At 45.5% G+C, this 15,570-nt stretch overlaps 1 protein-coding gene across 1 annotated transcript in view; it reads left to right on the top strand.

The window, feature by feature from the left end:
- Nucleotides 1-15,570, top strand: part of DOK2 (docking protein 2) — a 41,899-nt gene that overhangs the window by 20,225 nt on the left and 6,104 nt on the right. Inside the window, exons 2-3 of the mRNA XM_030201979.1 lie at nt 6,171-6,452; nt 13,378-13,468. Of these exons, the coding sequence (XP_030057839.1) occupies nt 6,171-6,452; nt 13,378-13,468 (373 nt within the window). The remainder of the gene's footprint in view (nt 1-6,170; nt 6,453-13,377; nt 13,469-15,570) is intronic.

The following is a 15,570-nucleotide window of genomic DNA, read 5'->3' as shown; positions in this document are numbered from 1 at the left end:
AGACAAACAAAGTTCCCGGGGGCATGTCGGAAGGGTAGCGAAGGCAGGACAGGGGCGTGCCGGGCCGTGCTTAAGAGATGGGCGCCCTCGGCCGATAATGGAAAAAAGAAGGGCGGGCGTAGCAAAAATTTGGTCTGCTTTTTTTTGGACCCGTTTTTTTCACGAACAAGACCCAAAAAAGTGCCTTAACTGCCCAGATGACCACCGGAGGGAATCGGGGATGACCTCCCCTGACTCCCCCAGTGGTCACTAAACCCCCCCCCCCCCACCAAAAAAAAAAACAACTTTAAAAACTTTTTTTTCCAGCCTGTATGCCAGCCTCAATTGTCATATCCAGCTCCATGACAGCAGTATGCAGGTCCCTGAAGCAGTGTTTAGTGGGTGCAGTGCACTTCAGGCCCAACCCCCCACTAACTGTTACACTTGTGGTGGTAAATGGGAGTCCTCCAACCCCCCCCCCCAAACCCACTGTACCCACAACTAAGTGCTCCCCTTCACCCATAAGTGCTATGGTAATGGTGTAGAGTGGTGGGGAGTGGGTTTTGGGGAGGATTTGGGGGGCTCAGCACCCAAGGGAAGGGAACTATGCACCTGGGAGGTATTTTAATGTTTTTTTTTAATTTGTAAAAGTGCCCCCTAGGGTGCCTGGTTGGTGTCCTGGCATGTGAGGGGGACCAGTGCGAATTCTGGCCCCTCCCATGACCCAATGCCTTGGATTTGTTTGTTTTTGAGATGGCCGCCTTCGGTTTCCATTATCGCGGAAAACCGAGGCCGCCCATCTCAAATCCGCCCAAATCCTAGCCAAAAACATATAACATATAGTAAATAGTTTTTAAAAAGTATATTAGAAGCAATAAGCCAGTAAAAGAATCAGTTGGACTGCTAGATGACCGAGGGTTAAAAGGGGCACTCAGGGAAGACAAGGCCATAGCAGAGAGATTAAGAGGCTCATTAATATTTGTTAACAGAAGAAAAAAGAGCCTCAGTTATTGCTGAAACCTCGATAACATTCGTGGGAACTGCATATTGTAGCATTCTCCACTCAGCTGCATTCAATCATTGTCTGAAAAAAACCTCTGTATTAATTGTATTTTCTTGTATTTTTCTTCAAGATTATTCTCATTTCCTGAACAGATCCAGTTGAAAACCCTTTGGGTTCATTTTCCAAAGAGAAGGGCGCCCATCTTTTGACACAAATTGGGAGATGGTTGTCCTTCTCCCAGGGTCAACCAAATCGGCATAATCGAAAGCCGATTTTGGCCACCCTCAACTGCTTTCCGTCGCGGGGATGACCAAAGTTCATGGGGGCGTGTCGGAAGCATAGCGAAGGCGGGAATGGGGCGTGCTTAACACATGGGTGTCCTTGGCTGATAATGGAAAAAAGAAGGGCGTCCCTGATGAACACTTGGCTGACTTTACTTGGTTCTTTTTTTTTTACAACCAAGCCACAAAAATGTGCCCTAAATGACCAGATGACCACCAGAGGGAATCGGGGGTGACCTCCCCCTACTCCCTCAGTGGTCACTAACCCCCTCCCACCCTAAAAAAATGTTTTTAAAATATTTTTTCCAGCCTCTATGCCAGCCTCAAATGTCATACCCAGCTCCATGACAGCAGTATGCAGGTCCAGTTTTAGTGGGTACTGCAGTGCACTTCAGGCAGGCGGACCCAGGCCCACCCCCCCCCGTTAAACCTGTGGTGGTAAATGTGAGCCCTCCAAAACCCACCACAAACCCACTATACCCACATCTAGATGCCCCCCTTCATCCCTAAGGGCTATGGTAGTGGTGTACAGTTGTGGGGAGTGGGTTTGGGGGGGGGGGGGTTGGGGGCTCAGCACACAAGGTAAGGGAGCTATGCACCTGGGAGCTTTTTCTGAAGTCCACTGCAGTGCCCCCTAGGGTGCCCGGTTGGTGTACTTGCATGTGAGGGGGACCAGTGCACTATGAAAGCTGGCTCCTCCCATGACCAAAGGGCTTGGATTTGGTCGTTTCTGAGATGGGCGTCCTCGGTTTCCATTATCGCTGAAAATTGGGGACGACCATCTCTAAGGTCAACCTAAATGTTGAGATTTGGGCGACCCTGACCATATTATCGAAACGAAAGATGGCCGCCCATCTTGTTTCGATAATAAGGGTTTCCCCGCCCCTTCATGGGGACGTCCTGTGAGGACGCCCTCAGGAAAACGTGGGCGCCCCGTTCGATTATGCCCCTCCACATATTTCAATCATTGAGCATTAGAGAGAGAGACTTATCTTATAATGGGACAATCCCAACGGGAGCCTGTTTCACTACCGCTTCATCAGAAGAAGTCCTCTATCCATCTCATTCTCTGAAAAACAAGAGTAAAATCAGTCCACTCAAATCTACTCACTGTTGTTTCGGGTTACCTAAATTATGGGGCGCATATATTCACCAACAAATGGGCTGTCCACTCATTCCCCTCTGCTAAGGTAAAAAAATGTCACTGGGTTTATCAAAACGCTAGCACTTGCACAGTAGCAGATAATCTATTTAAAGAAATACCGACCATTCAATCATATTATTTAACCCCTAAGGATCCAATGTATTCAAACGATTGATCCATTGTTGTTCTCGTTGTGTTAATTTTTTATCAACAACAGGGCACCGCAAAAGTGGAGGACCATGTGTCACTACGTAGAAGGAAACCAGCAGAAGGAGTAGTGAAGGTAGCAGGACTCTTCCACAAAGTACCAGAGGATGACAGTTGTAATAAAATCTCAAAACCCGACACAGTACTGTGTTTCGGCATAAAGCCTACATCAGGGGTCTGTATATAGAAACACTGATGAAAATTGAGTGTCGGGATAACAGTCAAGTCACACGCCAAGCACCCCTCCTCACAAGCATTCATGGACCGATCTGTCAACTTCCCCTGAAGAATAAAGATTTTGTTCATTACAACTCTCGTCCTCTGGTATTTTATGGAAGATCCCTTCTACCTACACTACTCCTTCTGCTAATTTTTTTTTTATCAACATCACCTTCTCTGATGTTAGGGAGTAACTGATCAATGATGATACAAATAAAGTAATCAAATCATGTTTTAAAGCTTTACAATGTGATACCAAAGGTGCCAACTCAGGGGCGTAGCCACGGGCGGGCCTGGACGGGCCCAGGCCCAGCCACTTTCCCTCCAAGCCCACCCATCCAACATCCTGCTGCTGTCGCTGCCTTTTCTCCTGCGGCTCTGCCGGGTCCGGGAAGCAGCGTTCAGCCTTTTAAAATAATTCGTCTCCCCAGGCTCCGCTGCATTTACTTCTTCGCCCATCGCAAAACGCTGCCGTTCGCACAGGCAGCTCTGCTCCCCTTTGCCCTCTCTGATCCACTTCCTCTAGTGGATATGTAGGGCCAGATGGACGCGGCAAAGGGGAGCGGAGCTGCCTGTGCGAATGGCAGCGCTTTGCATCGGGCGAAGAAGTAAATGCAGCGGAGCCTGGGGAGACAAATTATTTTAAAAGGCAGGCAGGCACGCAGGCAACGCTGCTGAACGTTGCTTTCTGCCATGCTGGTGACTGGCGCAGGGATGAGACTTTTCAAGCCTTGGGGGCCTCCAGAAGATTCTTCAGCTGGTAGGGCCCGGATATCCCGGCCAGCCCAGGTATTTATCTTTACGGGAGGGGGATGGACAGAGAGGAAATATGTGGATCATGCCCACCCAGTCCACCCCCAGGCCCACCCAAAAAAATGAGGTCTGGCTACGCTACTGGGCCAACTCCTTTTGGTGTAGAATATTAAGGGGGTCTTTTACTAAAGCTTAGCTCGAGTTATCTGCAGCAGGGCCCATGTTATTCCTATGGGCCCTGATGCAGATAATTCGCGCTAAGCTTTAGTAAAAGACTCCCTAAATCTGTGTTCATTCATTCTCATGTGTGCTGGACGTATTGTCTTTCTAACATAGACTTTGCCACAAGGACACTGTAACGTATATATCACATGACTTGATCTGCAGTTTGTTTGATGTTTTAGTTTATAAATTTTTACCATCATTAGGATTAATGAATTCTGTGCATTCCTTCATAATAAGGCAAGATTTGCAGTGGCCACATTTACTATGTTTCCCCACTGTTCCAATGATATGCATATCAGGTAACAGTGCGGAACTCAAAATTTCCTTCAAATTGAAACCCTGCGAATATGCTATGAACAGCTATTTGCAAAAATCTTGACTCACAAATAGGATGTGTTGTCATGATGTTCCAATGTCTTTTTACGTTTAACTCATTTTTATTAGGTTTTCCAAAGTAGACAATACATAACTTGATATTGAACAAACTGCAGAAAAATGTCTTTGTGTACAGATGCAATGAAAATACTACCCAATACTACCTTCCTTCCTATCCCAATCCCACCCCCCCTTGTCCCTCCCTCCCCCCTTTTTCTTTTTTCTCTGTTTTTTAGCAGTCTTTTTATAATGTTGGCCTCAGCTTTGCTACCGACTGTGTATATACCGTATTTTTCGGACTATAAGACGCACTTTTTTCCCCAAAAATTTGGGAGGAAAATGGGGGGTGCGTCTTATAGTCCGAAGGTAGCGGTTTTGGACCTCCGTTCCGTACTTACAGGATTCCATGTTCCCTGGTGGTCTAGTGACATCGGGGCAGGAAAGAGCCCCCTCTTTCCTGCCCATCGCGCTGCTCTCCGTGCTTCTCAATGCTTTCTGATGGTCTCGGCGGCCATTTTGAATCTCGCCGAGACCGTCAGAAAGCATTGAGAAGCACGGAGAGCAGCGCGATGGGCAGGAAAGAGGGGGCTCTTTCCTGCCCCGACGTCACTAGACCACCAGGGAACATGGAATCCTGTAAGTACGGGACGGAGGTCCAAAACCCGGACAAGACGCACCGGAGCACCTAGGTTTTAGAGGAGGGAAAGAGGAAAAATTTTTTTTTCCTATTTCCCTCCTCTAAAACCTAGGTGCGTCTTATGGTCCGGTGCGTCTTATAGTCCGAAAAATACGGTTAAAAAAAAAAAAAAATATATATATATATATATATATTTATTTATTTAGATTTTGCTCACACCTTTTTCAGTGGTAACCCAAGGTGAGTTGCATTCAGGTACACTGGATATTCAAACAAAAACATTAAATTGGGCTCTTGTATGAGTTTTGTGTAACACTTTTTTTTAGGATAACCTCTGTTATCTAAAGCCTTAGCCAATTCAACCTAAAATCAAATAAAAAAAATCAACACAATGAGAACAACAGTGGATCTATCGTTTGAATACATTGGATCCTCAGGGGTTAAATAATATGATCAAATGGTCGGTATTTCTTTAAATAGATTGATGCTGCGCAGGCGCTAGTGTTTTGCTATATCCAGCACCATATTTTGACCTTAGCAGAACGGAATGAGTGGACAGTCCTTTTGTCGGTGAATATATGCACCCGATAATTTAGGTAACCTGAAAGAACAGTGAGTAGATTTGAGTGGACTGATTTTATTCTTGTTTTTCAGAGATTGAGACGGATAGAGGACTCTCCTTGACGAAGCGGTAGTGAAACGGGCGCCCGTTGGGATTGTCCCATTATAAGATAAGACTCACGCTCAGTGATTGAAACGTAAGGGTCTTCAACTGGATCTGTTCAGGAAATGAGAATAATTTTGAAGAAGAAGAAGAAAGAAAAATACAATTAATATGGAGGTTTTTTTGAGCCAATGATTGAATGCAGCTGTGTGGAGAATGCTACACTATGCAGTTCCCATGAATGTTATCGAGGTTTCAGCAATAACTGAAGCTCTTTTTTTTCCTGTTAACAAATATTAAAATTAAAGAGTGATTTGTATGGTAAAGATTCCCTGAACAGATAAGCTTTTTTTTGGATTGATCACTATTTAGAGACTTTTAGTGGAAAAATTGTATGCACAGAATAACATGCCAGAACATGGGTAGATGTACACATGCAGGTGCTGATACAGTACAGATTTTTTGTTCACAAAATAGAGCTGCTGCTAACGCAGACCCATATGCACATGTATCCTCCCATGCTAGCGTGCATTTTTTATGCATAGTCTATTTTACATATTACATTGGGGGTCAAAATTCTTTTCTTTATGCTTGTGTTAAGAAGTTGTGCACTGATCTGTAGCAACAAGATGTAAAAGCTTTCCTTTTCTTGATTCTCTCTCTCTCTGCCCATTTGTTTCCAGAAATGGAAGAAGTACTGGGCCATCCTGTACAAAGAAAGCAGCTGCTCCATTGCCCGCTTGGAGCTGTTTGATGGCTCCAGTCCACCCGAAAAGGTGAAGAAACAAGACAAGAAACGAATAAAGATGAGTGACTGTGTGTTTGTGGCAGAGGCCAGCGGGGAGAGCAGTCCCAAGGATACTTCACCCTTCCTGCTGGAGACCACAGACAAGCTATATTTATTTGCTGCAGAGACCCCTGAACAAGCTGGATGGATCAGCAGCCTCTGTGATTTGGCGTTCCCTGTGAGTGTCTGCTGGGTATCTGGGGGGGGGGGGAAAGGAGGTGTCAGTATAGGAATTACATACTAGAGTATTAGCTTAGGAATAACTCTCTAGAATGTGCCAAAATCATCACCATAGGAATTTTATTTCTCACCTCACACTCTTGAATAATAAATTGCCTTGATACAAAATAAACCCTGGCTTGACCGAGTACATCAAGTTTACCATGAAAATGCAGCAATTATACTTCATATGGATTATGAAGATGGGCAATACTGTCATTCTTAACATTAAGATACAGGGAGATTCCATGCCCTTAAGTTTTTGGTTCATTTTTATTTACTTATTTATTACATTTGTATCCCGCACTTTCCCACTAAAAGCAGGCTCAATGCGGCTTACATGGATTTAGCGTTAACCTTAGTAGAGATGCTAATGACTTACAGGTTACATTGAACCTACTCTTTTTATAGATGATTTGAAGCTTTACAGCTCCAGTGATCAACACTTAGAGGAGCATTTTCAAAAGAACCTCCAAGTCAGAATTGGGATGTCCTGCTTATAACCAGAGGCGTATCTGAACTTCGGCAGTAGGGGGGGGCCAGAGCCAGAGTGAGGGGGCACATTATAGCCCCCCCCCCCCCCCGCTGCCGCCATTGCCGACCCCCCCCCCCCCCCCGCCGCCATCACCTACCTTTGCTGGCGGGGGACCCCAACCCCCGCCAGCTGAGCCGAGGTCTTTTAAGTTCTTCTTCGTCCTCCGTGCTGTTCAAAGCTCCTGAATCCAGTTTTGGAGTCTGATGTCGCAGCACGTTGTACGTGCAGGATGTCAGACTCACAGAAATAGAGTCTGTGAGTCTGACGACCTGCACGTACAACGTGCAGTGACGTCAAGACTCCGAAACTGGATTCAGGAGCTTTGAACAGCACGGAGGACGAAGAAGAACTTAAAAGAACTCGGCTCGGCTGGCGGGGGTTGGGGTCCCCCGCCAGCTGAAGAAATATTTTTAAAGGCAGCGGCAGGAGGAAGCGGACCTCGGCTGGTGGGGGTTGGGGTGCCCCGCCAGCAAAGGTAGCCCACAGCGACGGCAGGGGAGGGTTGACGGCAGGAGGGGGGTCCAGGGCGAAATCTGTGGGGGCCCAGGCCCCCATGGCCCCACGCAGATACGCCCCTGCTTATAACGTCCCAAAACAGATCGTTCATCTCACAGCCATTTTTGAACAGGAAAAACATCAAGATTTCCTATTCAAAAATATGAGGACACTGTTGGGCTCAAAACATCCAAAATGAACAGCCATTGTCCAAAATGCAAAGTTCAAAATATGAACGCCAAAAAAGCCGGCACAAATACATCTGTCTGGCGTCATTTGTACAAAAATGGCTACAAAGATGTCCCAGAAGACAGAAGATGAGGAGAATGTGTAGACACCGAAATAGTGAGGCGAATACAAGGAGGATTCCCAAAGTACAAGGACCTTTATTGTGGTAGCAGGTCCTGACATGATCGTAAAATACAAATAAAACCACATGAATAATAATAATAGTAATAATCAAAACATTTCACCCTCAGAATAAAACTAAATGATGTGTGCTAAGATAAAAAATTAAACATTAAAAATAAATTCATCAGCATAATGTATATTACATTTAAAAAGACCGAAAACAAATAGGGGTCCTTTTACTAAGGTGTGCCGAAAAGTGGCCTGCGCTGGTGTAGACGTGTGTATTAGATATGCGCAGGTTCATTTTTCAGCGAACCTGCAAAAAAAGGCCTTTTTTTGGCCGAAAATGGATGTGCGGCAAAATGAAAATTGGCGCGTCCATTTTGGGCCTCAGACCTTACCGCCACCCACTGACTTAGTGGTAAGGTCTCACACGTTAACCGGGCGGTAATCATCAGCACGCAAACAATGCCGATTACCACCCAGTTAGCACCGTGCGCCGGAAAATTTCAAAGCATAAAAAATGCACGCTAACATGGGAGGGTACATGTGCATACGGGTCTGCATTAGCAGCAGCTCTATTTTGTGCAACAAAAAAAAAACCTGTACTGTATCAGCACCTGTAGTTGCATGTGTACATCTGCCCATGTGATGGCATCAGTGGCGTAGCTATGTGGGACCTGGGGGGCCTGGGCCCCCGTAGATTTGGCCCTGGCCCCCTGCCAATGACCCTTTTGAACCCCCCTCCTGCAACCAACCCTCCCCCGCCGTCGCCGCCCACCCTGCTGCCGCATCATGTACCTTGTTTGCTGGCGGGGGTCCCCAAACCTCGCCAGCCGAAGAGTCTTCTTCAGCACCGGAGTTAGTAGACTCTGGCGCCTTCGTTCAATGAAGTTTATGTGTGATCAGCTGTTTTTGAAGCCTTACGTCCTGCACGGGGCTACATGCATGGTGCAGGACGTAAGGCGTCAAAAACAGCTGATCACACACGAACTTCGTTGAACGAAGGCGCCGGAGTCTACTAACTCCGGCGCTGAAGAATACTCTTCAGCTGGCGGGGTTTGGTGACCCCCGCCAGCAAACAAGGTGCATGATGCGGCAGCGGGGCGGGCGGCAACAGGGGGGGAGGGTTGGTGGCAGGAGGGGGGGTTCAAGTCTTGAATGGCATGCTGTTAATAAGTGATCTCAAAAGGAGTTGACATAAAATGAATTCTTCCATGTACGTACCGTGTTTCATCACATTAGGCGCACAGGAAAATGGTGTCTGGTATGCATTAAGTGCTGTGAATCACTTTAGGGACCAGTGAGTCCCTAATGAGAGAACAGAGGGCGGTGTACCATGCCCTGCCTTGAGTTTTTGATGGAGTGGAAAGCGTGAAGGAATCGATTTTTCCTGGTGCTCTGAAGCAGTTTTAGTGATGAAGCAATAAGTTTCATGGGCCATGTGCTCGCGTTTGGTTTATTCCTTGACCTCATGCTGTTTTTCAGCAAGAGGGCCGTCGGCAGGGGGGGTCCAAAGTGGCGGCGGCAGTAGCGGCGGGCGTGGGGGGGAGGCGGCTAAACAGTGCCCCCCCACACCTTGGGCTCTGGCCCCGCCTCCCGGCGAGGTCTGGCTACGTCCCTGGATGGCATGTTATTCTATGCATACAATTTTTCAACTAAAAGTCTCTAGTGATCAATCAAAAAAAAAAACCCAACATATCTGTTCTGGGAATCTTTACCATACAAATCACTGTTTAATTTTAATGTTTGTTAACAGAAGAAAAAAGATCCTCAGTTATTGCTGAAACCTTGATAAAATTAATGGGAACTGCATATTGTAGCATTCTCCACTCAGCTGCATTCAGTCATTGGCTCAACAAAACCTCCGTATTAATTGTATTTTTCTTCAAAATTATTTTAATTTACTGAACAGATCCAGTTGAAGACCCTTGTGTTTCAATCATACTGGACACACATACAAAATGAAGTTGCTCGGGCGATAGTTCCAAATTGGCACACGCTGGGCACGTGCAGGCGTCTACGTGGCTTAGTAAGAGGGCCCCATAGGGTGTAAATAGAAATATAATAAACAATGATGGTAAAGAACAATAATAAATATAAACTTTACAGGATAATGTACAATGCTGAGTACGGATGAGTATATGAAAGCAAATACAATGCACCAAATGAGAAGTAAAATAAGATAGTGCAAAATGCAATAATACATTTAAATACCTGTGAGCTTGGGTTGATGTACGCGCAGACAATATGTGTCTAGTTAAAATGTGGTCCTGCGTTAAAACAATCACTGTGCATTGAAGAAAAAGTAATGTACATAACACTAAGGTGTCATATAGTGAAAGGAAAATATAAAACTGTGCAGTCACGTAAAAAAATGAACAAAAATGAAGAAGGTATTAAATGAACCACAACATGGGGGATGTGCTTACATCGAGAGACAAATTGGGTGAAAACTTAATAACGTGAGATACTGTGAACAGATTTTAAAAACTACGCCATATGCTGAGTGGAATAGAACATATTAAACTGAATGTGAATGCTAACTAAAACAGAATAAAAAGTGTCAGGGGTCCTTTACTAAGGTGCGCTGAAAAATGGCCTGCAGTAGTTTGGGCGTGCGTAGAATTATTTTTTAGCGCACCTTCAAAAAAATGCTTTTTTTTGCCAAAAATGGACGTGCAGCAAAATGAAAATTGCCGCGCATCCATTTTGGGTTTGAGATTTTACCGCAAGCCACTGACCTAGCGGTAAGGTCTCACGCGGTAACCGGGCGGTAATGGTCTATGTGCATCAAATGCCACTTGACGCGCGTAGCTGCTGTGCGCCAGAAAAAAAAATATTTTTCAGATGCGCCTAGCGGACGCGCGCCAACATTGAAATTACCACAAGGGCCACGTGGTAACCGTACAGTAACTTCAATCTGGCGTGCGTAGGTGCCTATGCGGCTTAGTAAAAGGGCCCCTCAGTGAATGAAAAATAAGAAACGCTAGCACTACCACGGACCCGGAGCAAACGTATATGTAAAATGTGTACTACATAAAAAAGGCCGCTGTGCAAAAGATATGCTCCTGTGTGCTCTAAAAATATTATTAGTCACAAGTTATCAATAATTCTTAACAATATATGTCCCCAAAGTCTTCCGGGTGATGCTTGAAAAAGAAAAGCCGAGACCTACTGTCCTGTTAAACCATAAAGACTGCTCCAGTAGCGGCCAGCAGCGCATTTTATATCAAGTGAATGTTGATAGACATGTGCGTAATCTAAATATCAGCTTTGGCGTAACTAACACTGCCACATAGCTAAAGCAAACTTGTATAAAAAGTGTTCTATTTGAAAAAAGTCCGTTACAAAAGAGTCCGCTCCTGTATGTTTTAAAGACATCATACGTCACGAGTCATCAAACAGTCTCTGCAAAATAACTTTTAGGTCAACTGGGTAATGTATAAAAAATGCAGAAACGTAGGAAAGGCTGAAACCTACTGTCCAGTTTAACCATAGTAACCATTCCAACGTTGGGCAGTAGTGTATTGTATATCAAATAGATTAAATAGATGTTACGTAATTTGAATATTAGTTTTGGCACCAAAACTTCACATCATATGTGGCTATGTAATAAATTATTAAAACGTAAAACTCTTATAGGAGATAATATTCTCAGTAGATATAAGTGTACGATTTTAACTAAAGGTAAAGTGTGTTCCCGTATTCAAAAATATTCCTGGGAAACAAAGCACAAAGGCAACGGATATGGCTGCAAATGCCAATATACCGTTATTAAATAATGTAACGGGAGTTACAAAGTATGCTACCAATGCTGACAAAGATGTGGTGGGTTTGAGGAAAAAGTGACTCAGTCTTGTCTAGAAAGGCAGTCCTGCTCTGTAACAGCTCCGGTAACCCGGTGATGTATTTATTGCATGAGAAAAAAGTAATGCCAAAGGCATGCCTGGTTTAAATACCAATGATGACCTAAGCACTTAAAATATAATGCTAATGATATGAATGTAATTTGAATAGGGAGTCTGTAGAATATGAGTATTCTGTCTTTCCTCCTGTCCTCCTCCCCCTCCTCTTCACTGTACCTCTCCCTCCTGTCCTCTTCCCCCTCCCCTTCACTGTATCTCTCTTTCCCTCCTGTCCTCCTCCCCACTCCCCTTCACTACATCTCTTTCCCTCCTGTCCTCTCCCCCTCCCATACTGCAAATCAGGTATGCAGGCAGGCAGCACATGGTCTTGGTGGGGTGGGGGAGGAGGAGGAGGACAGGGGAGAAGAGAGAGATGACTCCTAAATGGAGTCACAGATCAGGCATGCAGGCAGGAAGCAGGAGCATACAGACAGGGTGCAGTTTTGTGTGTATGGGGAGACCCTGAGAAGATGATGGACCACAGCAGGGGGGGGGGGGCAGGAAGAGGAGGTCTGGAGAGGATACGGGACTGTGGTTGGGGGAGCAAATGGGGGCCTGGAGAGGATGCAGAACTGCAGCGGGGGGAGAGCCGGAGGGGGCCCACAACCCTACTACTTACCAGTGGATGCGAGCGACAGGCAGGTAGGCACTGGCTTGCAGGCACTCAACAGTGGCAGGCAGACACCCGTGGGTGGCGGGCAGGCAAGCAAGACAGGCAGGTACCAACAGGCGGGCGGGTAGGTAGCAGCAGTAAGCATAAGAAGTTCCTGTAGAGAGAATGCGCTGATATTCAGTGCGCTCTGCAATAGCGGCGCTCCTCATTGGCTCCCCAGACAAAGAGCCAATCAGGCACTCCTGGGTCAAACAGCCAATAAAAGGAACACAGGCTGCAATGAGAAAAGGAAGGGAAGGAGAAATAATGGTGGTCGTGTGGGGAAAAGACTTGGAGGCGTATTTTCAAAGCACTTAGGCTTACAAAGTTCCATAGGTTGCTATGGAACTTTGTAAGTCTACGTGCTTTGAAATTGAGCCCCAAGGTAAGTCAGGGAGATTTATTTTATTAACCACAATTAATATTTTTAATTGAGATGAATAAATATTGCATTCATTGCAGTTAATTATGACTAACATACAGCCTTAAAAGAAAGTTCTCAAATACCTAGTAAATTAGTCACAAAGCAAAAAAAAAAAAAAAGTGGCAGAAAGATGCAGAAATATTCCCAATTGTATTGGGCATCACTAGCATGACTAAAGAATTTCAGTGTACACCTCGATAAATTGGTTGCACATTTGGCATCCTGTAATCTCTAGAAAGAAATTCTTTTTTTTACACAATGCAGTTATTAAGAAGAGCACTAGCTATATATTTGAGAGACTGAGATCATATTCAACACACACTCTTCATTCTTCTTATGGTGCCTGTGAAATTAATCCATTTGGAGACGCTGCCTCAGAGACATCGGCAGTATGGTATGAAAGAGATGTAGGGTCAGAACCAGAGATTAAGGATCAAAACTACTATGTGCTAGGTTGTGTAAAGTTTGTGTGAGTCTCCAACTGGCTCCTCTGTTTTTGCTTTTTTTTTTCATATACAGAGACAGGATTGGAAAGGAAGAGGGAAGGATGTCCTACCGAGCTCCTCACTCAGCATGGAAGATAATACCTTGTACTGTGCAAGCATACACGGTAGGATACACAGGAGCATGGGTGTAGTTTGACAGCTTCATTTGGGGGGGGCAAAGAGTGGGGTGTGTCTCTCTCCCGCCGCCGCCCCCTCTGCTGCCGCCCCCCCAGAGTCTTCCAGTGGAGCCCGGTATCACCTTCCCCCATCTTCCAATCCCCCAAGCCACCAGCAGCCTCAGCGAAAGAAGCATGCTGCTTTAGACCTGCCCCGGAGGCCCTTCTCTCTCTTACAGCTTCCCGCCTGCACAGGAACAGGAAGTTGAAGGAGAAAGAAAGGCTTCTGGGGGCAGGTCTAAAGCAACGTTCGTGCTGCTTTCTCGCAGAGGCTGCTGGCGGATCAGGGATTGGAGGATGGGGTGGCAGCTCGTTTGAGGGCTCGCCCCCCCCCAAACTACACCCATGCACAGAAGTAGCAGGGAGAGAGGCTACTAAAAGCACTGTCTGCACAAAGCCAGTATTCCCCACTAAGGAGGGAGTGGCCCAGTGGTTAGGGTGGTGGACTTTGGTCCTGGGGAGCTGAGGAACTGAGTTCGATTCCCACTTCAGGCACAGGCAGCTCCTTGTGACTCTGGGCAAGTCACTTAACCCTCCATTGCCCCAGGTACAAATAAGTACCTGTATACAATATGTAAGCCACATTGAGTCTGCCATGAGTGGGAAAGCACAGGGTACAAATGTAACAAAAATAAAATATAGTAACATAACATAGTAGATGACAGCAGAAAAAAAACCTGCACAGTCCATCCAGTCTGCCCAACAAGATAAACTCATATGTGCTACTTTTTGTGTATACCTTACCTTGATTTGTATCTGCCATTTTCAGGGCACAGACTGTAGAAGTGTTGCCCACCACTAGCCCCGCCTCCCAAACACCAGCCCTGCCTCCTAATCTCGGCTAAGCTTCTGAGGATCCATTCCTTCTGAACAGGATTCCTTTATGTTTATCCCACGCACGTTTGAATTCTGTTACCGTTTTCATCTCCACCACCTCCCGCTGGAGTGCATTCCAAGTATCTACCACTCTCTCCGTGAAAAAATACTTCCTGACATTTTTCTTGAGTCTGCCCCCCTTCAATCTCATTTCATGTCCTCTAGTTCTACAGCCTTCCCATCTACGGAAAAGGTTCGTTTGCGGATTAATACCTTTCAAATATTTGAACGTCTGTATCATATCACCCCTGTTTCTCCTTTCCTCCAGGGTATACATGTTCAGGTCAGCAGGTCTCTCCTCATACGTCATGTAACGCAAATCCCATACCATTCTCATAGCTTTTCTTTGCACCGCTTCAATTCTTTTTACATCCTTAGCAAGATACGGCCTCCAAAACTGAATGCAATACTCCAGGTGGGGCCTCACCAACGACTTATACAGGGGCATTAAAACCTCTTTTCTTCTGCTGGTCACACCTCTCTCTATACAGCCTAGCAACCTTCTCGCTACGGCCACCGCCTTGTCACACTGTTTCATCGCCTTCAGATCCTCAGATACTGTAGATTGAAAAGACAGAGTTTGAAAAGAAGATCGTGTTAAAGGCAAAAACATATAGTAAATACTTTTTTAAAAGTATATTAGAAGCAATAATACGCCAAGCCCCCTCCCTACCCATCTTCAAATCTCTGCTTAAAACTCACCTCTTCAATGCTGCCTTCGGCACCTAACCTTTCGAGAAATATAATATGCCCTATCAGATTGACTCTACACTTGTCTTTTAGATTGTACACCTGTCTTTTAGATTGTACACTTGTCTTTAGATTGTACACCTGTCTTTTAGATTGTAAGCTCCTTGAGCAGGGACTGTCCTTCCATGTTAAATTGTACAACGCTGCGTAACCCTAGTAGCGCTTTAGAAATGTTAAGTAGTAGTAGTAGTAGTAGCAATAAGCCAGTAAAAGAATCAGTTGGACTGCTAGATGACTGAGGGGTAAAAGGGGCACTCAGGGAAGACAAGGCCATAGCAGAGAGATTAAAAGGCTCATTTTCGAAAGAGATGGACGTCCAAAAAGCGACATAAATCGGCACTTGGACGTCCATCTCCCAGAGACGTCCAAACCAGTATAATCGAAACCTGATTTTGGCCGTCTTTATCAGAAGTCCGTCGCAAGGA

This window comes from Microcaecilia unicolor, chromosome 4 (assembly GCF_901765095.1).
Source record: "Microcaecilia unicolor chromosome 4, aMicUni1.1, whole genome shotgun sequence".
NCBI lineage: Eukaryota > Metazoa > Chordata > Amphibia > Gymnophiona > Siphonopidae > Microcaecilia > Microcaecilia unicolor.
This window is presented reverse-complemented; position numbering and strand designations above follow the sequence as displayed.